The 25,953-nt window shown below is 39.9% G+C and overlaps 2 protein-coding genes across 3 annotated transcripts; both read left to right on the top strand.

The window, feature by feature from the left end:
• The first annotated feature begins 1,838 nt into the window (after positions 1–1,838).
• LOC117406189 (regucalcin-like) lies at positions 1,839–10,591 on the top strand. Of its 2 annotated transcripts, none has more exons than XM_034010103.3 (7): positions 1,839–2,046; positions 5,318–5,483; positions 6,389–6,571; positions 6,926–7,141; positions 8,848–8,979; positions 9,690–9,844; positions 10,378–10,591. In XM_034010103.3, exons 2-7 carry the CDS (start codon positions 5,321–5,323, stop codon positions 10,426–10,428), a joined length of 900 nt encoding a protein of 299 aa, XP_033865994.2. In that variant the 5' UTR covers positions 1,839–2,046; positions 5,318–5,320; the 3' UTR covers positions 10,429–10,591. The 2 variants fall into 2 exon arrangements, with proteins under 2 accessions (XP_033865994.2, XP_058886332.1); XM_059030349.1 differs by lacking the exon at positions 1,839–2,046 and adding an exon at positions 2,355–2,405.
• A 2,613-nt stretch (positions 10,592–13,204) lies between these two features.
• Positions 13,205–23,856, top strand: LOC117405745 (lectin-like). Its single transcript, XM_034922529.2, has 7 exons — positions 13,205–13,350; positions 19,885–19,925; positions 20,014–20,064; positions 20,410–20,492; positions 21,438–21,578; positions 22,184–22,295; positions 23,547–23,856. The coding sequence occupies exons 2-7, from the start codon at positions 19,886–19,888 to the stop codon at positions 23,615–23,617; spliced, it is 498 nt and encodes a 165-aa protein (XP_034778420.2). The 5' UTR covers positions 13,205–13,350; position 19,885; the 3' UTR covers positions 23,618–23,856.
• The last annotated feature ends 2,097 nt before the right edge of the window (positions 23,857–25,953 follow it).

Here is a 25,953-nt window from a genome sequence, read left to right as displayed (position 1 = left end):
GCTTTTTTTTTTTTTTTTTAATCTATGTATGCATATGTTCAGTGCATCCTGAATGAGTTACCAAAGGGACTGTGTGTGTGCTTGAGTGCAGAGGCTGCTTCTTCAAGGTGCCATACACTTGTATTAGAGAGAAATGTGTTCTACTGCCCAGTAAGAGTGACTCCCTTTATTGCAAATAAAGCACATTTACTGTATGTTGTACTGATCAATGCAAAAACGGGTCCGCATACCCACCTTAGAACAAGAAGAAATATATAACTAGTTCCAGATGCTTGAAACCCATTAACCCCACTGCTGCACCAGGGGTGGAGTTCAGTTCAGTTGCTGACACCACAGAAAACCCTGGTCTTGCATGTGAACTCCTCTGAGAGAGACATCCATTCAGCTCCATCGTTCCTGGAAATATAACTGCTGTACCTCAATGTCCTGTGTGTTTTAATGTGTTAAATGATCAGTTAACGGCAACAACATACTGACCCTACTTACTGCTGGACACATTGAGCGCTTTAGATTTTGCAATGATCGTGGTTTCCTTCCTACCTTTTACAGGAGTGGGCTCTTCCACTCCTGGTCTTTGTTCCATCTCTTCTGGTTTGCTTGAACCAATCCAGCCTCTTCCAAACCCTAAAGTAGTTCTCTTTGTGTGAGTAGTTCTCTTTGTGGAATGAGCCTCCAGCACCCGTCTTACACAGTCCTAGATCAATAGCAGAGATACTTCCCTGCCACTGAATCCGAACGAGGCAGCTTGTATTGCATGATCTTTACACTGACGAAGAATGGATTTACTGTTTGAGTACAGAGCTACAGCGCCAGCCATGCAACACTTTGAAATGCAAACCTTGTGCTTATTGTTGCGGCATGAATAAGGGAAAAAAAAACAAAAAAGACCTTTCCTCAATAAGTGTGGTAAATGGTTACACAGTCGTGCCCTTTTAGAGACTTTGCCCTTTTATTAATGAATGTAGAAAAACTGCACTGCCAACACAATGTGGCTGCTGGAATGGTCCGGCTCACTTCTGTATTAACGGAGTGACTCAATTGGGTTCCCAGCTTCTCTTACTTTAGTGTACTCATATAATGCCATCTTGCATAGAATCATCTGAACAACCTCAATGTTTCCTTTCCACACAGCAAGCCCAGGGCCTGCTCTGGAATCTGTATGGAGTAAGGGCATTTCAGAAGCAGGGCAGATATTTCTTACAATTGAACAAACTTAATAGAGGAACCATTTGTCTCAAGTTGCTGTTCCAATATCCTGAATGCAGTGTATATAGAATGTAGTTTATATTGTAGTGTGTGTATAGAATGTAGTTTACAGTATATCATGCAGTCTATATAGCATGCAGTGTACAGAATGCAGTGTATATAGCATAGTGTGTACAGCATGTAGTGTGTATGGAATAGTGTATATAGGATGCAGTGTACAGAATATAGTGGATATAGCATGTAGTGTGTATAGAATGTAGTGTTTTTCACAGACACAAAACAGCTGTTGCAGAGATGCCAAGGTCAGAACATAGAAATGAGTGAGATTTGAAAGAGTGAAATGATTTAGGAACACAATACAGTATCAGATGACATTTCTTTTAGAATTGAGACTGCTATAACTGACGCGAAAAAAAGTTCCCAAATGAATGAGACATAAAATGCCTGCTGTTGTACGCAAACACACACACACATATACAGTGAGGCGTGATAAAAGTTTTCAGTTTGTTTCTCAATATTAAACCAAGCGCTGGACTGATTTGATTCCATTTCCCACGGATAACTTGTTTTTTTATTCATTCTGAAAGAACTCGGCGAGCATAGCTGTCAGGCGTACCAGACAGCCAAGGCGACACTGAACTTTTCTCAAAGTGCTGACCAGTTGTTTTTCCTCTTCAATAGTTTGGTGTTGAGAGAGCAGCGATGTATTTTGTTTGGTCATGCGAATTGATCAACTAAAATAGTTAAATATTAACAAGGCACAGTTTATAAACCTTTACCGGCTGAAACAGAATCGTGTCTTGTTTATTTTCTCTATCCAGAAAGGTTCTCGCAGAAAAGGTATTTTTGCACATTATTATTGAGCATGTAAACACCGGGCTTGCATGCTAATGGGAGTTTAAGTTTTTATTTATTTTAAATAACTATTGATTTGCAATAAATATTCTGAATTTTCACTAGCATATCGATATCAAGATAGCGATGTTAGCTTATCAATGTTTTTTTTTTTTTTTTTTAAATCCCTGTGATTTTTACCTGAACATTTCGGAGAGAAATATTTCGTTTTCATTTGCATGACTAACCTTTGCAACTTGTTTGGAGATAAGCATATGTTTGTTACATAAACTAGTATGACATTCAGCAGTTCCGTGTGTCACGTGATAATGTCGTGTGATTTTATGGAAGGGTTAGACGAACTGGTAAGGTTAAGCCTTGTCATTAGCCCATCATGCAAAAACGCAGTTTCCTAGCGGCAGTATTTTCAGAGATATTGTGTTTTTTACTCAATCCATGCAAATGCAGGTATGTCAAATGGGGCAGGTTTAAGTGGTAATATTATTATGCTCATAGATAGGGAGTCTAGAGTTGCGCAATTTAACAATGATATGGGGTAGTATGAGACTCGTGTTTAACTCCTGCAGTAGGAGGGGTATACGGTGTAACTGAGGCTGACTCGTGTTTAACTCCTGCAGTAGGAGGGGTATACGGTGTAACTGAGGCGGACTCGTGTTTAACTCCTGCAGTAGGAGGGGTATACGGTGTAACTGAGGCGGACTCGTGTTTAACTCCTGCAGTAGGAGGGGTATACGGTGTAACTGAGGCTGACTCGTGTTTAACTCCTGCAGTAGGATGGGTATACGGTGTAACTGAGGCGGACTCGTGTTTAACTCCTGCAGTAGGAGGGGTATACGGTGTAACTGAGGCGGACTCGTGTTTAACTCCTGCAGTAGGAGGGGTATACGGTGTAACTGAGGCTGACTCGTGTTTAACTCCTGCAGTAGGAGGGGTATACGGTGTAACTGAGGCTGGCTCGTGTTTAACTCCTGCAGTAGGAGGGGTATACGGTGTAACTGAGGCGGACTCGTGTTTAACTCCTGCAGTAGGAGGGGTATACGGTGTAACTGAGGCGGACTCGTGTTTAACTCCTGCAGTAGGAGGGGTATACGGTGTAACTGAGGCGGACTCGTGTTTAACTCCTGCAGTAGGAGGGGTATACGGTGTAACTGAGGCGGACTCGTGTTTAACTCCTGCAGTAGGAGGGGTATACGGTGTAACTGAGGCTGACTCGTGTTTAACTCCTGCAGTAGGAGGGGTATACGGTGTAACTGAGGCTGACTCGTGTTTAACTCCTGCAGTAGGAGGGGTATACGGTGTAACTGAGGCGGACTCGTGTTTAACTCCTGCAGTAGGAGGGGTATACGGTGTAACTGAGGCTGGCTCGTGTTTAACTCCTGCAGTAGGAGGGGTATACGGTGTAACTGAGGCTGACTCGTGTTTAACTCCTGCAGTAGGAGGGGTATACGGTGTAACTGAGGCGGACTCGTGTTTAACTCCTGCAGTAGGAGGGGTATACGGTGTAACTGAGGCTGGCTCGTGTTTAACTCCTGCAGTAGGAGGGGTATACGGTGTAACTGAGGCGGACTCGTGTTTAACTCCTGCAGTAGGAGGGGTATACGGTGTAACTGAGGCGGACTCGTGTTTAACTCCTGCAGTAGGAGGGGTATACGGTGTAACTGAGGCGGACTCGTGTTTAACTCCTGCAGTAGGAGGGGTATACGGTGTAACTGAGGCTGACTCGTGTTTAACTCCTGCAGTAGGAGGGGTATACGGTGTACCTGAGGCGGTCTCGTGTTTAACTCCTGCAGTAGGAGGGGTATACGGTGTAACTGAGGCGGACTCGTGTTTAACTCCTGCAGTAGGAGGGGTATACGGTGTACCTGAGGCGGACTCGTGTTTAACTCCTGCAGTAGGAGGGGTATACGGTGTAACTGAGGCGGACTCGTGTTTAACTCCTGCAGTAGGAGGGGTATACGGTGTAACTGAGGCGGACTCGTGTTTAACTCCTGCAGTAGGAGGGGTATACGGTGTAACTGAGGCGGACTCGTGTTTAACTCCTGCAGTAGGAGGGGTATACGGTGTAACTGAGGCTGACTCGTGTTTAACTCCTGCAGTAGGAGGGGTATACGGTGTAACTGAGGCTGACTCGTGTTTAACTCCTGCAGTAGGAGGGGTATACGGTGTAACTGAGGCTGGCTCGTGTTTAACTCCTGCAGTAGGAGGGGTATACGGTGTAACTGAGGCGGACTCGTGTTTAACTCCTGCAGTAGGAGGGGTATACGGTGTAACTGAGGCGGACTCGTGTTTAACTCCTGCAGTAGGAGGGGTATACGGTGTAACTGAGGCTGACTCGTGTTTAACTCCTGCAGTAGGAGGGGTATACGGTGTAACTGAGGCGGACTCGTGTTTAACTCCTGCAGTAGGAGGGGTATACGGTGTAACTGAGGCGGACTCGTGTTTAACTCCTGCAGTAGGAGGGGTATACGGTGTAACTGAGGCGGACTCGTGTTTAACTCCTGCAGTAGGAGGGGTATACGGTGTAACTGAGGCGGACTCGTGTTTAACTCCTGCAGTAGGAGGGGTATACGGTGTAACTGAGGCGGACTCGTGTTTAACTCCTGCAGTAGGAGGGGTATACGGTGTAACTGAGGCTGACTCGTGTTTAACTCCTGCAGTAGGAGGGGTATACGGTGTAACTGAGGCGGACTCGTGAAATGTGGTAACTTGCATAAACCATCAGAGTTGTCATACCTGAAAATCAAAGCAAATACAATGTAAACCTGCCCTTTTCATGTAGGCGTTTGCGTGGATCCAGTGGAAGTTCCATATCCCTGAAGACAATGTAGCTGGAAAGGTGTGTTTTTAGACACATTCTGGCCCTGGAATGTGTCTGGAATTGCTGAAGCTGGGCAGGGTAGTGCTGGTGCAGTACAATTTACTCTGCCACTTTGCAAAGCGCTGTAGCACGCTGCAACATTCTTGCTGTGCCAGTCGGAGTTTTACATGGCACACAGGGTTTTAAACAACATTGGAGTCGTTGGCATTCTCGTTTCACTGTGCTTTGCTAGGCTTTACTATACTTTTGTTGTGCTTTTACCGTGGTTTCACTGTGCTTTACACTATTTTCCTTTTTACCATGGTTTATCACAATACAACTCTCAAGGCTAGAGTTTCAGTGGTTCTCATGCACTGATACAGTCATGCTTTTTTGTAAAGTATGATGGGTGCCATATATTCCTAGCAGCTTTTCAGCTGAGTGAGGTTTGTGTTTCAGACCATGTCCTCCATCAAGGTGCAGTGTGTTGTGAAGGAGAAGAACAGGATTGGGGAGAGCCCGGTTTGGGAGGAGAAGGAAGGCACCCTTCTGTACGTTGACGTCTCGGGACAGAAGGTGTGCCGATGGAATCCAGACACCAATCACATACAGAGCATTCAGACTGGTGAGAAATAACAACATACTTTTCATTTCTATCAAGTTCACTTTGAATCGTCTCTGAAAACCAGGGGCAAGCCCCCCATTCCACTCCATTTCAAGACTCTGAGGCCCTTCATTTATTTATTTAATCTCCAGTGTGATCCCCGGGGCTTTCTGCAGTGCACACTGTGATCCCCGGGGCTTTCTGCAGTGCACACTGTGATCCCCGGGGCTTTCTGCAGTGCACACTGTGATCCTGGGGGCTTTCTCCAGTGCACACTGTGATCCTGGGGGGGTTTCCCCAGTGCACACAGTGATCCCCGGGGCTTTCTCCAGTGCACACTGTGATCCCCGGGGCTTTCTCCAGTGCACACTGTGATCCCCGGGGCTTTCTCCAGTGCACACTGTGATCCCCGGGGCTTTCTGCAGTGCACACTGTGATCCCCGGGGCTTTCTGCAGTGCACACTGTGATCCCCGGGGCTTTCTGCAGTGCACACTGTGATCCCCGGGGCTTTCTGCAGTGCACACTGTGATCCCCGGGGCTTTCCGCAGTGCACACTGTGATCCCCGGGGCTTTCTGCAGTGCACACTGTGATCCCCGGGGCTTTCTGCAGTGCACACTGTGATCCCCGGGGCTTTCCGCAGTGCACACTGTGATCCCCGGGGCTTTCTGCAGTGCACACTGTGATCCCCGGGGCTTTCTGCAGTGCACACTGTGATCCCCGGGGCTTTCTGCAGTGCACACTGTGATCCCCGGGGCTTTCTGCAGTGCACACTGTGATCCCCGGGGCTTTCCGCAGTGCACACTGTGATCCCGTGGGGGTTTCCCCAGTGCACACTGTGATCCCCGGGGCTTTCCGCAGTGCACACTGTGATCCCCGGGGCTTTCTGCAGTGCACGGTGTGATCCCCGGGGCTTTTTCCCCACAGACGCCTATGTTGGCTCGGTGGTCCCTCGCAGGTCCGGGGGTTATGTCATTGGTGTTGGGACCAGGTTTGCTGCCGTGGATTGGGAGACACAAACCATCAAAACCATCGCCCACGTGGACAAGGACAAATCCAACAACAGGTTCAATGACGGGAAGGTGGACCCGGCCGGCAGGTTTTTTGCAGGTACCGTGACGAGCTGGCTTAGATTATTAACACACTCATTAAAGTGAAATCTTCCTGTCATGTACTTCCATACTCATTATACACGCAGGTCTCAAAACTGCAATTCTGAATGAAACACAGTGCAGCGAGGAAATAAGACTCCTATTGCATAGCAGCTTCATTAATGTTCAGGTTTTAATACAAGCTTGATTACCCACAGAGTATGGGCAGAAAGCTCAGGTGTGATTTACATTGAAATAGAGGGGAAGGGGGGTTCAGAAGAGCAGCATTAACTCAAACCATGGCTTGCAAACAGAGGCCTTGCTGTAGTACCAGATCCCATCTCCACCCTATTGGTTTTGTTCTTGTTCAAAGGGACCATGGGTATGGAGGTGCGCCCAGCCGAGTTGGAGAGAGGCCAGGGCTCGCTGTATACCCTGAACACAGACCACTCTGTCAGGAAGCACTTCGACCAGGTGGACATCTCCAATGGGCTGGACTGGTCCCTGGACCACAACACCTTCTACTACATAGACAGCTTGTCTTTCAGCGTGGATGCCTTTGACTACGACCTGCAGACAGGGAGTCTCTGTAAGTGTTTTCACAAAGGGGCATGTTCATGCAAACTGTTCCTCGGCCATGCCCTATATTTACTCAAGTGAAACACAAACCTTCAAATGTTGCTAAATGTAGCTCCATAATCATAAGCAAGTAGCACAAGATCACCACGGTTATTACAAAATAAACTGTAAACACAGTTGGTGGATTGCTATGACTGAGGGACGGTTGGAAACAAATACGTGTTGCAGAAACTAAAACTTAAGGAAAGCTTTAAGAGTTTCTGCTGGAACAAATCATCTTTCACTAGTCCTACAAAAGGTGAAACTTTATGCTTTCTTCTGTCCACAATCCATGATGCTGCTTCAAGTGCATGGCTGTCCAGTCCATGATTGATAGATAATTGACAGGAGGCAGATCCACTGCTCAGAGAACACAGGGAAAGCTTGCCTCTGTGGCGCTTAGACAAACCTCTGAGCTTTTTAAAGAAAGTTTCCCATTCGTAAGTGAAAAAAGGTAAAATCCTCCACTTATTTGGTAAGTTATGAGTAGAAGAAATAAGATAATTACAAAAAAAGAAAACGCTATTAAATACAGTTTTGTTAAGTGCGATTAGCGGGTTGTCAATGTTTTGATTTGGTCCGGGCCTTAGTATGTTTCAAAGCTCTTTTCAGAATTATTATTATTATTTATTTCTTAGCAGACGCCCTTATCCAAGGCAACTTACAAATGTTACAAGGTATCACATTATTTTTTACATACAATTACATTATTTTTTACATAATATTACCCATTTATACAGTTGGGTTTTTACTGGAGCAATCTAGGTAAAGTACCTTGCTCAAGGGTACAGCACCCACGACCATCTGGTAAAGAGTCCAGAGCCCTAACCACTACTCCACACTGCTGCCCAGAAAATGTCCACTCTAGTGCACTGACAGTGGAAGGATTATTGCCCACATTGTCAAACAGGTAACAGCAATAATGATCCATGATGTGAGCTTCAACCACTCAAGGCAGAAGACATGCACAGCATTTCAAATACAAACAATTTCCATATATGGCTATCAATAAGCAGTTTAGCTAATTTCTCCATAGGTGGCTCTTAGAAATGTGTTATTATTATGCAGATAATGCACCAGGAGCAAGAACAAAGGACAGGGCAGGGCTCCAGCTGGTTTTGTTCTAGAAAGAATAAAGGACAGGGCAGGGCTCCAGCTGGTTTTGTTCTAGAAAGAATAAAGGACAGGGCAGGGCTCCAGCTGGTTTTGTTCTAGAAAGAATAAAGGACAGGGCAGGGCTCCAGCTGGTTTTGCCTTTGTACAATAAGTTATGTTTTTTTTTTCTTTTTTAAATCACTCTTCCTGCAGTGATTTAGAGGACAGATCTCAAGCCCCAGTGCACTAGAGCGGACATTTTGAGGACAACAGTTGTAGCAACACGTGGGGACGTATAACGCTATATTTTTTGGAACCCTGCTACTTACTCCAAGACTCTCCATGAGTATTACTAATATGCTAGGGATCATTAATGACCATAAACAACCTTTGGCCAGTAGCGCATTGTACATAACTTTACTTTATGGTCCAGTGAACAAACACTTTTTCAATGTGTAAAAAAAATACTTTGTTTATCAATGTACTGATTATAAGATTAGTTGGTAATATTTTAGGATTAAGCGTTTAATGTATAGTGTGCGTAATCCTGCCTCATCCTGCATTTGTCAATGGTGTGCACAGCTAACCGGAGAGTCCTGTACAAACTGGAGAAGGATGAAGGGATCCCTGATGGCATGAGCATTGACACTGAGGGGAGACTGTGGGTCGCCTGCTACAATGGAGGGAGAGTCCTTCGTATAGACCCAGCCACGGGTAGGTGAATGCGCATGTACAGCTCTGCTTCTCAGTCCACAGGACTGCTTCTGAAACCCAGGACTAACATGGGTTAGGGAGCACACCCACAATCCAGTCTTTGCTTACAGGAGTGTGTAGGGAAACGAGCACTGGAGGTGCTTCAAGGCTTTACGATGCCATGGTAACGACACTCACTCACTTCTATTTAAATCCATGATTGTGTTTGTGATGTCATTTACTACATAGTTGATGATGTAACAATCTACTATTCCTTTCTATTTAAACCTTCAGGCATCCTGGTATAGAATCTGTTTATCCATTTATTTTCCTTTATTTTTCTGTATATATAATCTATATCTTAAGTGATTTTTTTTTTTTCGATTTATATCAATATTTTTGGTTGTAAAACATTTCCGGATGGTTTCACAGACCCAAATTAGCGCTATTCCTGGACTACCTAACGTTGCCTGAGGTGAGGTGGTCCGAGATTAGAGTTAACCTGCGTATGTGAAACCAGCCATTGAGGATTTAAAGGCAATGAGTTGACTTTTTGACTCTTCTGTCCAGTTACGCTGAAAAGATGAACCCAAGCAGTATGTACGCACAGCATTGCTTCTGTTCAACACAGGATACTTCAGCTTGAGCCGCAGCTGTTAAGAGCGAGTACATGTTCACAACTAATGACCGTTTAGTAAACAGTAAATGTGGTGGTTTTTTTGTCTCTGTAGGCAAGCGAATTGAAACGGTGAAGCTGCCTGTTGATAAGACCACCTCGCTGTGCTTCGGAGGGAAGGATTACTCTGAGCTGTACGTGACCTCAGCCTGTGAGGGGATGGATGATGCGTGGACGGCCAGGCAGCCTGAAGCAGGAGGCATTTTCAAGGTAGGGATGCAGCAGCTCTGGAGTCTCATTCATAAGAACAGAAGTAAATATTGGGGACAAGAAAAGGCCATTAGGCCCATCAAGGCTCGTCCCTTGTTAGCACACCATTCTCCTGTACTGGGGGTGGTGTGTGGGGGGGTCACTAATTTAGCACAGAATCTAGTCATTTTTTTAATGTTCCCAGTGTTTTAGATCTACTACTTCACCCGGTAGGCTATTCCATGCATTTATAACGCTCTGTGTAAAAAAGTGCATCTTACCTTCTGCTCTAAACTTACTTTTACTCAGCTTCCATGTATGCCCTCTTGTTGTTCTCTCTGTGCTACACAACCACAACAGCACTGTGGTTATTTAGCACACTACCTGGAGGATACATTGCTTCACATGATTTTAATGAGCAAGCGGCCTCTCTTTAGCATTAGTACCCTATATTGTATCATTTTTCATTTAACTAAGTTACACATTTTGTATTTATTTTTTTACGATATGCAATGTTTATAATGCTTTGTAAATGTCATTGTGTTCTGTTACAGATATCTGGACTGGGTGTTAAAGGAATGCCTCCATACTCATTTGCTGGTTAAATGCAGATGGTTTTAGTTTTGTATTGACACCTGTGTGTGCTTTACATGTGTGTGCTTTACATTCTGTAATCTAGAGTACACTGTAAACAAAAAACGGAATTGTTTCATTTTGTATTGAACTCAAATGAATAAAAAGCTAATGTACTTTTACAGCTAAGCTATATTTGTGAATGTTATCTGGGAGTCCTTCCATTATAATAGGATGATAATAATAACTTTAATTTAAATATAGCACCTTTAAATTAGGTGTGCTGCACAATCAAAATGTCCAGGATACAAATTAATAAACATTGCAAACTTAAATACAAATGATGACGTGAATACATTTTTCATGGAAACGACTTTGCTTTCTGTGTGTTTTTGTTGATTAGATGTTTTATTTGTTGTGTATTTCATTATGTAACTGAAGCCTCACATCCTGCCTAACCAAAGGGTACTGCTTGGGTTTGCTATGTTACTACACTACTGTTAGCCATCAGTCATTTCCACGGATTCAATAACATGGGACTTCAGAATTTTATCCACATATCAAAAACACACACAAAAGATCATTTTCATTCTGGGTCATGGCCTAGGCTCAGTGTGGAGGATCATATTGCTATCCTCTAGGCTCAGTGTAGCAGATGGTATTGCTATCCTCTAGGCTCAGTGTAGTGGATGGTATTGTTATCCTCTAGGCTCAGTGTACTGGATGGTACTGCTATCCTCTAGGCTGAGTGTAGCAGATGATATTGCTATCCTGTAGGCTCAATGTAGTGGATCATATTGCTGTCCTCTAGGCTCAGTGTAGTGGATCATATTGCTATCCTCTAGGCTCAGTGTAGTGGATGGTATTGCTGTCCTCTAGGCTCAGTGTAGTGGATGGTATTGCTGTCCTCTAGGCTCAGTGTAGTGGATGGTATTGCTATCCTCTAGGCTCAGTGTAGTGGATGGTATTGCTGTCCTCTAGGCTCAGTGTAGTGGATGGTATTGCTGTCCTCTAGGCTCAGTGTAGTGGATGGTATTGCTGTCCTCTAGGCTCAGTGTAGTGGATGGTATTGCTATCCTCTAGGCTCAGTGTAGTGGATCATATTGCTATCCTCTAGGCTCAGTGTAGTGGATGGTATTGCTGTCCTCTAGGCTCAGTGTAGTGGATGGTATTGCTATCCGCTAGGCTCAGTGTAGTGGATCATATTGCTATCCTGTAGACTCAATGTAGCGGATGGTATTGGATTTGGATCTAGCAAACATGTACCTTAATAAGTTCATCATTTTGACTGAACATTTATATGGAAGGTGTCACGTTACTTACAATATGCATATTTTATCACATGCATGCTGCATCTCTCTCAGGCAACACAGGGAATACCACTACAAATTACAAATACCTTTCTTGGATGTCAGACTGTGCCACATATGGCTACAAATGCATTGAAAACCTGTAATTTAGAATACAAAACATTTGTCACACATTTTCTCAGATACTCAAGAATTGCATTATTTAATTCTATTTTTGTTTTTGTCTCAACAAACTGTCCGACTCAGTAAAAGCATGGTGTGAGTGAATCATAAACAAAAAAGTTATGATTCTTTGGATTGCTGGAGCCTAGCTGGCTAGCCTGGGTCTTTAATGAAGAGAATGGGAGGTGGGTTAGCAGGGCTTGCCAGTCCATGTTTTGAGTGGTACATATTTGGGGATTTTTGTGAGCTGGATTTTTTTTTTTAGAGGCAATGAGCTTACCAGCTTGTTGAAAAATATGAATAGCTTGAAATCACAGGGATCTCCAAAAGAGCTGGAGAGATAACTCATCTGAGTACACTAAATAATTAAATAAAGGTCTTATATTATTATTTATTTCTTAGCAGACGCCCTTACCCAGGGCAACTTACAATTGTTACAAGATATCACATTATTTTTTACATACAATTCCCCATTTATGCAGTTGGGTTTTTAATGGAGCAATCTAGGTACAGTACCTTGCTCAAGGGTACAGCAGCAGTGTCCCCTACCAGGGATTGAACCCACGACCCTCCGGTCAAGAGTCCAGAGCCCTAGCCACTACTCCACACTGCTGCCCTTATACATTAGTATACACATCTGCCAGTGGCATAATAGTGCTATTTGACATTGAACTGCTATTTCAAGAACACATGTCTAAATGCCCTACATGATTCCTACTAAACATTATTCCTAAGAAAAATGAAAGCTAACATACAGGAATTAAGAATCCACCTGTTTAACAGATAAAAATGTTAAATCCTACACAACATTTTAAAGGCAAGCACTCCTGAGGTAAAAAGACTCCCATTGGAATTCTTCAGGATTTATTTTTCTGTTAACCAATACTGCAGTACTACAGGTCACTACTAATTTGGGCAAAAATCCTGCGGGACCTACGTTTCTGTCAAAAAGTATTGCAGGATTCCTTCAGGTAGTCAGAAGAGCTTAATGATTCAGGATTCAAAAAAAAAAAAAAAAAAGACTACAGGATTTCTGTAGGATTTTTATTATAAGGGCATTTCTAGTCGTGATTACTCACACCTGTTTTTCTCCCAATTTGTAAACTCTGATATTTTGGCATGTCGAAAAATACGGGGGGTCTTTCTGATCTGTCCAAGCTGGTACTGTTTGTTAGAAACGCTAAAATTGTAAAATCTTCTATCTTGAATTCCTCTGGAAGCTAATGACGCATCTTTGAAAATGTCTGCCTGTATGTCATGGGATGATTCGAGATCTCCCTACACAAACATATTGGTTTGACCCAAGGTCTGCATTGTGGCTAACTAGCTAACAAACAAACTTTCTAAGTGAATGTGAACACGGCAGACTGTCAGGAGGGACGACTCAACGAAATAATAATACTTAACTAAAGGCACATATTTGTTATTACCCAAAATATCTTAAGGAAGAAAAACCGTCGGACCATTAATAAAAGAAAAAAGGTAAGGAAGAGAGAATATCAGATAGTTATTAAAAATTAAGTAAGAGGTTGTCAGATTTATGTTACCGCGGGGCTATGAACAAGTTCAAATTCAATTCTCACCTATAACTTTTATTTATTTATTTAAGTTAGATTAAGCAGTACTAAATATATAAAATAGTGGCATTTCAAAATTACATAAGCCTGATTTTACTTAAGTTGGCTACAATACTTTGTTTCATTAAAAACACTTGTAACTTAGTTGTTCTATGCTGATATTAATGTCCAGCTTTCACATCGAAACGTGTGTACTTAATAATAATTTAAACTCTCACTCGTTTAATAATAAGCAACAATTAGGTATATTATGTAAAAAAAATAAATAAATAATTGATTCATAAGAAAGGCGACTCTAGGGTGAGCAGATTTCCAAAGCTCAGACTGGGACACACTGTTAAATAATTGATAAGACGAAACAATTTAAATACAGGATACTTTAATGGCTATTTAAATAGCCATCCTCTCACTCTTAGTATCTTTTTGTTAAGCAGCTAATTACAGTACACTCCCGGGTGTATACTTTGTGGCTATTTAGTTAAAGTAGCATAGTGTTATACGTATTGGTTACTTTTATATTTAGCAGTTTATTATTATTATTATTATTATTATTATTATTATTATTATTATTATTATTATTATTATTATTATTATTATTTTAATAATAATAATAATAATAATAATAATAATAATAATAATAATAACAATAATCTAAATCATTAAAAATACATTTGTCTTTGTTTTTTACTCCCTGCGTCAGGCTGTATTTGTTGGTGTGGTTTACCCTACTTGCTGCCTCACGTTGCTGTCTGGGCTAAATCCCACCGGAACTGAACAGCTACAAAACGACTGTATTCCACACAATTGTAGATTCGTATTGAATATTATATACTAAATGAAAACGCATAGCGCACTGAGGAATAAGTGTTAATCACTTTATAAAAATAATGTTCTTGATTACCTTAGTACCTTTTTAAATTTTATTTTGTTTCTTTGCAGGTGCCATAAACTAAAAGCGGTTGTTTACGTTATTTTGACAAAAGATATGTAGTGTGTCACGCTACAAGAAGTGGCTGAAAAGCGGGACTTTTGAGTAGAATGTCGGGTCACCGAGACCTTCCCTTACATAAAAAGTACTATAGTATTACTATAAACCACTATAGTGCTGTACTATGGTAACATGACAATACTATAGTATACTATATACAGTACTGTAGTAGTACTAGTCTATAGTATTATGGTACTGTACCACAGTGCTACCATAGTACTGTAATATACTACTACCCATTTAATTAATGCGCCCTAGTTCGCATGAATTTATTTCCTGTTTTATGTTAATAAATACACATTATACACATGTTATTAACAAATGGCAATCAAAGTAAACTATCGTTTCGTTACTTACCAGAAAAGCATATGATTCGAGCAGGACATCTTGTCCACTTACAACGTGGTTTATGTTATGGTTAATGCCTCGCGTCAGCCACTCCACATCCTTGGAAAAAATCAAAGGACCAGTTGTTCAGGTCGATTTGTTCTTCATCTTTTATCCACTTGGAAAAAACGATTTCAGATGTTGGATGGGGTTTGTCATTAATGTAGTCAAACAAACAGTATTCCTTCTTTACGATGCCTTAACGTTTTACAGTTACTACTAAAACGCTTTCAGTTTGAAATTAACTGCCCTTGTCTTAGAATCAAAGAAGTCTCGAGCCTATTATTATCGTTGTGCATTTAGTAATTGTACAAGTAGATCTACTCAAATTAAAATAAAATAAATGCTACTAGCATTAAAATGATTCATGCTAGTGGAAAGGTAAACGTTAATCTAACAGATGAAGATTGTAATGCCATGCCGTATGACTGGTGTTTGTAATGCCATGGCATATAACTCTGCTTCTTCTAGGGTGGCTGGCGCATGCCATCCACATGGAGATGATGAGCGCCCTCTACTTTAAAATGTTATGTATCTATCGTAGCTCTTCCCTTATATCTTCTCCCATTTCCCCATGCATTGTAATACACATTTCTCTTTCTCCATGTGCTTTCTCTCCCTTCTACCTTCAGAATATATAATTTTCTGATGCTACTTTAATTTCTATATCCCCCAACTTCCTATTTAATCTGTTTCTTTGTTGATAATATGCATTGCATTTCATGAATAATGTAATGATAATGTAATGCTCTTTGTCCTCATCTTAGTCTGTTGATAGTTTCTTCCTCCCTGTTTCTCCCTTTCCCCATGTTTGTATTTCCCTACTTTTGAGTGATTTTTATAATAAAATCTTCCCTTTCTACTGTTTTCCATTGTTCTTGCCATACATCCACAGTTTCACTTCCTAAAATACCAGAGTGGCTTGGAATCCAGGCTATCAGAATATGTTTGCCATTTTTATAGCTAGAACGCCATTTCTGGATTATTTCATATATAATATCTATACTTTCTCCTTTTTCTGATTCTAATGCTGTATTGAGCTTAGAGAATCTGTAAAAACCACAATATCCTTTTCTTTAAATTTCTCTATTTGGTCTATGGCCATAAGCATTGCCACCAACGCTGCAGTAAATACTGATACATTATTTGATAACCCTTTTACATATTTCAGTTTTTTGTATATAGTAATCATATCCTCTTTCCCGAGTTTTAGGGTCTTGTGATCCATCTGTGTATATCTGTAACATTTCTTCCTTATTTTTAACACATTCCTGTCTTTTTATCTTAGTTTCCGTTGTATCTCCTTAATTGCTAATTGTTCTGGTCAACAGTTTGCATTTTTTTGGTTTCTTAAACATCCATTTCGGCATCAATATTTTATCTCTATTTTCCATTCTTTTTATTTCCTCAATCTTAATCTCTTTTGCCCAATATGTTGTATGGAATGCGAATGTTCCACCAGCTTTTTCCCATTTTCCCTTTTTATATTCATGATAGCAATTTGTCCCAATACTCCCCCTCACTGTTCCTCACTAAAAGATGTAATCTTATTCCAATACCTTACATTAAGTTAATCTTCGTGTCATCTCTCCAGTCATTTCTTGCAAAGCCTCCATTCATCTCATTGTTCCTGTACATATTCTTAATGCCTGTGCCTGAATTGCTTCGAAACTCTTTACCTGACTCTTACTCGCTGCCTCTAGAACTTGGCTTCCATAATCTAGTACACTTTTTATTGCACCTTTATATATTATTAAAAGCCTCTTTTGATCTGCTCCCCTTTTGGTACCTGCTATTGCTCTCAACAAATGTATTCTTCCTTTACACTTATGTGTTATAATTTTGATATGTTTATTCCACATCATTTTTTAAACCCCCAAATATTTGGCCTCATCCACTTATTTAATTATATGTTCATCCATATTTTATATTTAATTTCTTTACTTTGCAAAAAGCATGCTTTCAGTTATCTCGAATGACATTTTAAAAAAGCATGCTTTCAGTTATCTCTAATGACATTTTAAAAAAGCATGCTTTCAGTTATCTCTAATGACATTTAAAAAAAGCATGCTTTCAGTTATCTCTAATGACATTTTTAAAAAAGCATGCTTTCAGTTATCTCTAATGACATTTTAAAAAAGCATGCTTTCAGTTATCTCGAATGACATTTTAAAAAAAGCATGCTTTCAGTTATCTCTAATGACATTTTAAAAAAAGCATGCTTTCAGTTATCTCTAATGACATTTAAAAAAAAGCATGCTTTCAGTTATCTCTAATGACATTTTAAAAAAAGCATGCTTTCAGTTATCTCGAATGACATTTTAAAAAAGCATGCTTTCAGTTATCTCTGATGACATTTTAAATCCCCACTTTTTCACTCCAACAACTCAATATGGGTACAACCATCCATGTTTGTTAAACAATAACATTGTGCATGTTCATAACAGAAAGCTAGAGATCACCCTTATCGTGTGATCGGACTGTAGCGTAGAATGATGACGTTGTCAGGAGCTGCACACTCACTACTACAGGGCTGGAGAGACACCCTTCTCGCTGCTTTCGCTGTGATAACAAAACCTGAAACATTGTAGCATCCAGCACTACATTTAAAACAAAGCAGAGCAAAGAATATTATAACTGTCAACATACACATGCCAATATATCTATCAATGAACAAGCCATATTATAACATGCAGTACATGTTATTGTTTGTGTTTGTTTAGCACTTCCCTTTAATAAGCTGCATGTTTGAATTATAGGTACTGTACATCACTGTGCGGATATGCCACTGGTGCTACTTGTGTTTGTACTTAATACATGCTCAGTTAGTAAATATTCTACATGTTATGTTGAAACACCTGCCCGATTTCGTGGGTTTACTGTTACAAAAACAGCAACTTGAAAAAGATTGAACAGTAAAAATGAGATTTCCCAGAGCTTCTGAGCAAAAATAAATGTTGCCTCACTATGCTCTGCAGTTGTTCTTTGTCTCTGCAATCTCACATTACTATATTCCATGTTTCAATCTTACTATATTCCATGTTTCAATCTTACATTACTATATTCCATGTTTCAATCTTACATTACTATATTCCATGTTTCAATCTCACATTACTATATTCCATGTTTCAATCTTACATTACTATATTCCATGTTTCAATCTCACATTACTATATTACATGTTTCAATCTCACATTACTATATTCCATGTTTCAATCTTACATTACTATATTCCATGTTTCAATCTTACATTACTATATTCCATGTTTCAATCTTACTATATTCCATGTTTCAATCTCACATTACTATATTCCATGTTTCAATCTTACATTACTATATTACATGTTTCAATCTTACATTACTATATTCCATGTTTCAATCTCACATTACTATATTCCATGTTTCAATCTCACATTACTATATTCCATGTTTCAATCTCACATTACTATATTCCATGTTTCAATCTCACATTACTATATTCCATGTTTCAATCTCACATTACTATATTCCATGTTTCAATCTTACATTACTATATTCCATGTTTCAATCTTACATTACTATATTCCATGTTTCAATCTCACATTACTATATTCCATGTTTCAATCTCACATTACTACAGTGCATGTTTCAATCTCACATTACTATATTCCATGTTTCAATCTTACATTACTATATTCCATGTTTCAATCTCACATTACTATATTCCATGTTTCAATCTCACATTACTATATTCCATGTTTCAATCTCACATTACTATATTCCATGTTTCAATCTCACATTACTATATTCCATGTTTCAATCTCACATTACTACAGTGCATGTTTCAATCTCACATTACTATATTCCATGTTTCAATCTTACATTACTATATTCCATGTTTCAATCTCACATTACTATATTCCATGTTTCAATCTTACATTACTATATTCCATGTTTCAATCTCACATTACTATATTCCATGTTTCAATCTCACATTACTATATTCCATGTTTCAATCTCACATTACTATATTCCATGTTTCAATCTTACATTACTATATTCCATGTTTCAATCTTACATTACTATATTCCATGTTTCAATCTCACATTACTATATTCCATGTTTCAATCTTACATTACTATATTCCATGTTTCAATCTCACATTACTATATTCCATGTTTCAATCTTACATTACTATATTCCATGTTTCAATCTTACATTACTATATTACATGTTTCAATCTCACATTACTATATTCCATGTTTCAATCTTACATTACTATATTCCATGTTTCAATCTTACATTACTATATTCCATGTTATAATCTTACATTACTATATTCCATGTTTCAATCTTACATTACTATATTCCATGTTTCAATCTTACATTACTATATTCCATGTTTCAATCTCACATTACTATATTCCATGTTTCAATCTTACATTACTATATTCCATGTTTCAATCTCACATTACTATATTCCATGTTTCAATCTCACATTACTATATTCCATGTTTCAATCTTACATTACTATATTCCATGTTTCAATCTTACATTACTACAGTGCATGTTTCAATCTGTTTTATATTGCTCTCTATTAGCTGATCTGTAACTTTACTAATATTATCCATTTATGATATTATTTTAATATTTCCAGTAATTTTTTATTATTATTATTATTTTATCAAGGTGTTAGGGTTTTATATATTGATGTAACCATACTTCATCAAATCAATACTTTTCTTTACTTACGATGAAATTCTGCTTTATACAAATTCTGATAAATTCAGCCACAATAAGCATGATTGTTATCTTTTTGTTGTACTGTTTTGTCACAAGGCAGTCCAACTCCGCTAAATGTAATTATAAAAGCATTCATTGATGTCAATCAACACAGGCAAGGCACAGATCTAAAACGAGACGTCTCAAACCACTGAACTTCTGTGAGGACATCTGTGTATCAGATAATGTTCTTTCAAACTAAATATGTCTGTTTTAACTGCTTCACACCGATTCCCTGGGTTACAGTTACTCAATAGTCTGTAAATCTTACTGTGGGTGTCATTTTGTGTTCTGTTCTTTTAGAATGACGAAGATAGTGTTCCTGCTGATGCTGGGTGTGACAGGTAATGATAATTTAGTAGTAGGAGTCAGTAGATATGTCACAACAAAGCCTGCATTCTTCTTCTTTATTTATTCATTCATTGATTGCAGTTGGACGTCCTGCCAATGAAACGGCTGTGGGGATATCCAACAGTGTAAAAGGTAAGAGAGGCGGAGAGACAGTATTTCAGCAGCTGCTATTCTTACAAAAGGAATGAATGAGCAATATAGCTCACTATTGTTTTCAAAAAGCTCTCTGGTACAGTAAGGTATGTCTATTTTTTTTTAAGTGCTTCACACAAAAATTGTACCAGGAGTGAGCTGAAATTTGAAACATGAGAATTGGAGAGTTTCATGGAAACTGGATTACATACATACTGTTGGGATCAGTAGAGCTAACACCTCTTACATGCTATAGAAATGAATGACAATCAAACCTAGAGTAGCAGAGCTGCGTAGTACTGGTATAAGAGAATATAGCCAGTGAGCATTTCTCTCTTCCTGCAGTTTCATTCCCGTGCTTTGGATATGTGATCAATGGAATGTGTTATCGATTCTTCTCCGTACCAAAGATATACACTGATGCTGAGGTATGTACTTTTGAAGTTTGGTCTGGAGTCATTTCTTTCAATCTACCTATGAGAGACAGTGACAGAACTAAATACACAAAGTCAGTGAAAATGGACAAACAGTGTAGTGTATTTACATCTATAAAGATAGCAGATTTATAGCTCTACCAAAGAGTATATAAAAAGAGACAAATTGTCCTTTATCTAATTAAACAATTACAGCTCTGTACAACCAAACTCAAATATATCCATCATAGACAAAACACATAGAGAACAATCCACCTTCAATGAATTACATCTTCAATCACAGCACACCAGCCACCATGTGAACATACGAAACAACTGACCTGAATATTCCCAGCCTAACACTACTACCTCCACATCATTGTAAGCAGCATTGTGGAGTAGTGGTAAGGGCTCTGGACTCTTGACTGGAGGGTTGTGGGATCAATCCCAGGTGGGGGACACTGCTGCTGTACCCTTGAGCAAGGTACTTTACCTAGATTGCTCCAGTAAAAACCCAACTGTATAAATGGGTAATTGTATGTAAAAATAATGTGATATCTTGTAATAACTGTAAGTCACCCTGGATAAGGGTAACTGCTAAGAAATAAATAATAGTAAGCACAGCACAAAATACCCTTGATTATTTACATTTTTTGGCTCACTTGGCATTTGGATCACAATTTCATTTAAACAGACTTCCACGTTTTCCAGGTGGCAAGAAGCTGACATCAGGTCTACCACCTCTACAAGACAGTAACACGTTGCATTTGTCAGTTGAAACGGCAGTGCTAACTAGTATCATGACTGAGTAAGAACAAAAAAAGACATGACAAAAAAATGCATAGGCACCCCCAAAGATTGAAGAAAATGAAATGTGTAACCACAGGTTCAAGTTCAGACTGTAGGTATATGTACACAACAAAATGCTTATTGAATACATGAATGTGTCTCCCTCCCCAGTTCTACTGCAATAATAATCTCCCTGGTGGACACCTTGCAGCAGTGACCAGCGCTTCCCTACATGAACAGCTCGCTGACTTGGTGTTAAATGCATACGGGGGCCCTGTTCGTACCTGGGTGGGAGGGTTTAACTTTTTCAAGGTAAGCAGGCACTTGCTGTTCAATATCTTTTTTTTAACCCTGTTACTCTTGTATCTTTTACAGGTAGGGTTCATTGTTTTTCTATGTTTGTTTGAGCCGACTTGGGTTCTTCATTGTGAACCCTGTTATAATGTAAGGTGTGATAACAGTCAGGTATATCCAGGGAAGCAAGAGGAAGTCCTAATACTGTAGTGTTTTTTTCCTACGTGTCTGTCCGTTTCACTTGCAGTCTGCCGGGGTGGGTGTTAGACATGCTCCACACCCAGCTTGTCTACTTATTGTCTTACATACCTCTTCCAAGACTACACTCAAATCAGGATGTGTTTTAGCTCGGCAGAAACAACCAATTCATCGAAAGTGATTGCAGCAAAGACTACCTTTACCTCCTGCCTGTTGCACAATTAACAGAAACAACCAAATGATCAATGCAAATACTCTACCTTTACCTCCTGCCTGTTGCACAATGAACACTGAAAACAAAGCACCCTGTGTGTAAGACATAGCCCAAGCTGCACCTATGCATATACTGTTCAATTGTGTGACTACAGCCTAGAATTTGTAAAGCTGTGAGTGTCTAACCCAGACTGTCCCTGTGTCCCTCTTAGACTGGACAGTATAAGTGGACAGACGGGTCCTCCTGGAAATACACTGGCTGGAAAGTAGGCGAGCCAAATAATAGTGGTGGAAAAGAAGACTGTCTGGAAATATTCCTCGTTGGTGAGCAATATGACTTGTCATGAATACATCACAATAGACACGTTCTAATAGATTGGAGGATCAAGAAGGGTTGTGGGACCAGACTGGGCCACAGGCAGTTTACGTTATTGAATGTATTTTGTACAGCTTATTATATTACAGCTGCTGATTAGTCTTACTCAGTTTATACATTTAAGATTGACACATGCTTTGGAGCAAGGCTTCTGATAGGAGTTGAGAAAGACCATGATGAAGATGTGCACAACTGAACAATTAACAGTGGCTTTACATGTTCATTAGAAATCTTAGTAATCAATTCACCAAACAGTGCAAAACTCATTGAATGAAAGTAAATACAGATTCCATATACCCATTACATGGCTATCCTGAATGCATTGCATGGATATCCAGGGTGCATTACATCCTCACCTAGAATATTGTGTTCAGTTCTGGTCACCTCGTTACAAAAAGGATATTGCTGCTGTAGAAAGAGTGCAAAGAAGAGCAACCAGAATTATCCCGGGTTTAAAAGGCATGTCGTATGCAGACAGGCTAAAAGAATTGAATCTATTCAGTCTTGAACAAAGAAGACTACGCGGCGATCTGATTCAAACATTCAAAATCCTAAAAGGTATAGACAATGTCAACCCGGGGGACTTCTTTGACTTGAAAAAAGAAACAAGGACCAGGGGTCATAAATGGAGATTAGATAAAGGGGCATTCAGAACAGAAAATAGGAGGCACTTTTTTACACAGAGAATTGTGAGGGTCTGGAACCAACTCCCCAGTAATGTTGTTGAAGCTGACACCCTGGGATCCTTCAAGAAGCTGCTTGATGAGATTCTGGGATCAATAAGCTACTAACAACCAAACGAGCAAGATGGGCTGAATGGCCTCCTCTCGTTTGTAAACTTTCTTATGTTCTTATGTTCTTATGTTCTTATGTTCTTACATGGATATCCTGAGTGAATTACATGGTTATCCGAATGCATTGCATGGATATCCAGGGTGCATTACATGGATATCCAGGGTGCATTAAATGGCTATCCTAAGTGCATTACATGGCTATCCTGAGTGAATTACATGGCTATCCTGAATGCATTGCATGGATATCCAGGGTGCATTACATGGATATCTTTGGACAGGGAGAGTTAGGAAGTGCTGGGGTTCCTGTACTAGATAGGTATAGCTTCCAGTAGCTGGCAGGTTGAGAAGGGCTATAACTTTTATCAACACTACCACTGAACTGTGTTCTTACCTCTGTTCTTACAGATAAAATGTGGAATGATCAAACCTGCGCAGACAGCAAGCCGTTCATCTGCTCCTATCTGTACACTGCCTGACCCTGCAAGGAGGAGGAGGAGGATGGACAGTGCATGCAAACATTTGGAGGGTGTTTGTTTAATCACTTAATCTAGTCTAATTCTACAATACTTTCTTCCACTAGACAGCGATTTAAAAAGAATAATCTACTGCAGTACTGCATGTGCTATCTGTGAATGAAATTTTAACAGATCAAATCAAACTATCCTTATTTACAAATAAAATGCATACCTTTACATTACTGTTGAAACGTTGCATGGTTTCCAAATACTTTGAAGTGTGTTATTGTGTTATGTGAAATCAGTGGTGGTGCCAGGCATAAGCACACCAAGCAAACGCTCCGGGCCCCAAGCAGTTCAAGGGGCGTCGATTCAGGGGGATTAGCTTTTTTTTAACCAGAATTTAGAATTTTGTAGTATTGTACTATTGTAGTCTGTTTAAATGAAATTGTGATCCAAATGCCAAGTGAGCCAAAAAAATTTAAAATAATAGGCGGTGTATTTTTTTAGATGAAAGCAATCCTGAAACAAATTTAGTAACAGAAGGAGACGGGCGTCTAAGCTAGCAGTATGCAGAAACCTTGTTTTTAGCCCTCGCTAAGGACCAAAAATGGGGGGTTTATGAGTTCACACAAGGAATACGGTTGACTGGTACATGAATTTAACTGCTTATTTTATTAAAGTATTTACAATCAAATATAAGACATTTAATGGTAGTTCCATTAAATCTCTAGGATCCAGGCATACACAACTCTCTAGGCAGGAACACATAGCGTTTACACATGACCCTTTCCTGGATTCCAAACACAGTTGCCTCCACTTAACCCTCACACTTCTGCCCTACTCCCTATCTCACTCTGCCCCGCTCTGCTTCAAGGTGTACAGCTTTCTATAGGGTTCATTGTGGTAATGGGCAACATGAACTGAATTTCTACTGTCCAGAGAAGTCGACAGATAGAAAAGGGTTAGATGCTCATTTAGGACTGCCAGTCCAGCTCTCTGTCCCTTTGAGAAGCCAGTCTCTGAATGTGTCTCTTCTTTCTGCAGATTCATGCAGGGGCGTTGAAATCGATTATTTTCCATGTTGTGCACATTCCCTGAGGCTGAGGTATGGCCAGTAGTAAACACATAATCTTTCAGAAATCTGGCTAAATAAAAATCCTTTTAATCAAACAATTTAAAACAAATAACATACACAGTTTATAGTTAGGATTTAATCTCACTTTACCATGAACCTGTCCCCCTGCATCGATCTGCCTCTATTGGATCAAAGAAATACATTTAGGAATAAATCAGTAATACAAATGTGGTATTTCTTCCATATGCATGAGCAACCTGTATGGCACCTCTGCATCTTACGGAGCCTCCACTGCCTCTGCTGGAGGGTCCAGAGCCTCCACTGCCTCTGCTGGAGGGTCCAGAGCCTCCACTGATTCTGCTGGAGGGTCCAGCTGACAGAAAGGAGTGTTTCACGTCTCATGAACATCCATGACATTCTGTATGTAGTGGATTCTCTTCCTATATCCTCTGTGTATTTTCCCTCCAGTTTTTCTGCCAAGATAACTACCCAGAAGGACACCTTGTTGCAGTGACCAATGCCTCTCTACAAGACAAGTCAGCTGCCATGATGACAGAAGCCTATGGGGAATCCACTGCAACTTGGTTGGGGGGCTTTAATTTCATGGAGGCCAGTATAGTTTCAGTAAGGTGTCTTCTTGTGCAGTTTTGCAAATGTTAAAGTAATTTGTATTTCTACTTTCCATCCATTTGTTTGTTTGTGACGGTAGACAAGGTAACTTCTGCAAATAATCCCCATGGTAGTTCCATTAAAGGTGAAACAACTTCCACAGTAAATATTTCAGATTTGTACATCACTTACAGAGCCTTGTCCTTTCTGAACTGGATTGCTAATCCTTTGTTCAGTGTGTAATTTCAGCTTTCTGTCCCTCTTAGACCGGGCGGTATGTGTGGACAGATGGCTCCCCATGGAACTTCACTAACTGGTTATCGAGACAGCCTGACAATGCTGCTGGGGTGGGACACTGCGTGGAAATGCATTGGAGTAAGTCCTGCATTAAGGCTTGACCTAGGATTGCATGGAGGTTTCAATGTTTCGTGTTTTTCTTCCTTTTTTTTTGTGAGCTGTGTGTACAACGGCAATGTATTTTTGATATGATGTCAGAATAGTGAAGATTGTCCATTTCAAAATCTTTCAAGTAACAAACTACTTGTAAGGATAATTTAGGATGGGCTTAAAATAGTTTACTGGTTATTAGGTGTCTTTGTTTTCTTAAAATTCTAGAGAAGTGTCTCCTTATTTATTTTATAAAATCTTAACTGGTTAATAACCATTGAGA

This window comes from Acipenser ruthenus, chromosome 9 (assembly GCF_902713425.1).
Source record: "Acipenser ruthenus chromosome 9, fAciRut3.2 maternal haplotype, whole genome shotgun sequence".
Lineage (NCBI taxonomy): Eukaryota > Metazoa > Chordata > Actinopteri > Acipenseriformes > Acipenseridae > Acipenser > Acipenser ruthenus.
Note: the sequence above shows the minus strand (reverse complement) of the source record. Positions and strands in the feature narration are given on the sequence as shown.

Excerpts from the sequence above, each read along its gene's own strand:
- LOC117406189 (XM_059030349.1), top strand. The coding sequence starts at position 2,370 with ATGTCGTGTGATTTTATGGAAGGGTTAGACGAACTG. Across the intron at positions 6,572-6,925 it reads GGCCGGCAGGTTTTTTGCAG|GGACCATGGGTATGGAGGTG; the intron begins GTACCGTGACGA and ends TCTTGTTCAAAG. Across the intron at positions 8,980-9,689 it reads TCGTATAGACCCAGCCACGG|GCAAGCGAATTGAAACGGTG; the intron begins GTAGGTGAATGC and ends TTGTCTCTGTAG.
- LOC117405745 (XM_034922529.2), top strand. The coding sequence starts at position 19,886 with ATGACGAAGATAGTGTTCCTGCTGATGCTGGGTGTGACAG. Across the intron at positions 19,926-20,013 it reads GCTGATGCTGGGTGTGACAG|TTGGACGTCCTGCCAATGAA; the intron begins GTAATGATAATT and ends CATTGATTGCAG. Across the intron at positions 21,579-22,183 it reads GAGGGTTTAACTTTTTCAAG|ACTGGACAGTATAAGTGGAC; the intron begins GTAAGCAGGCAC and ends TGTCCCTCTTAG.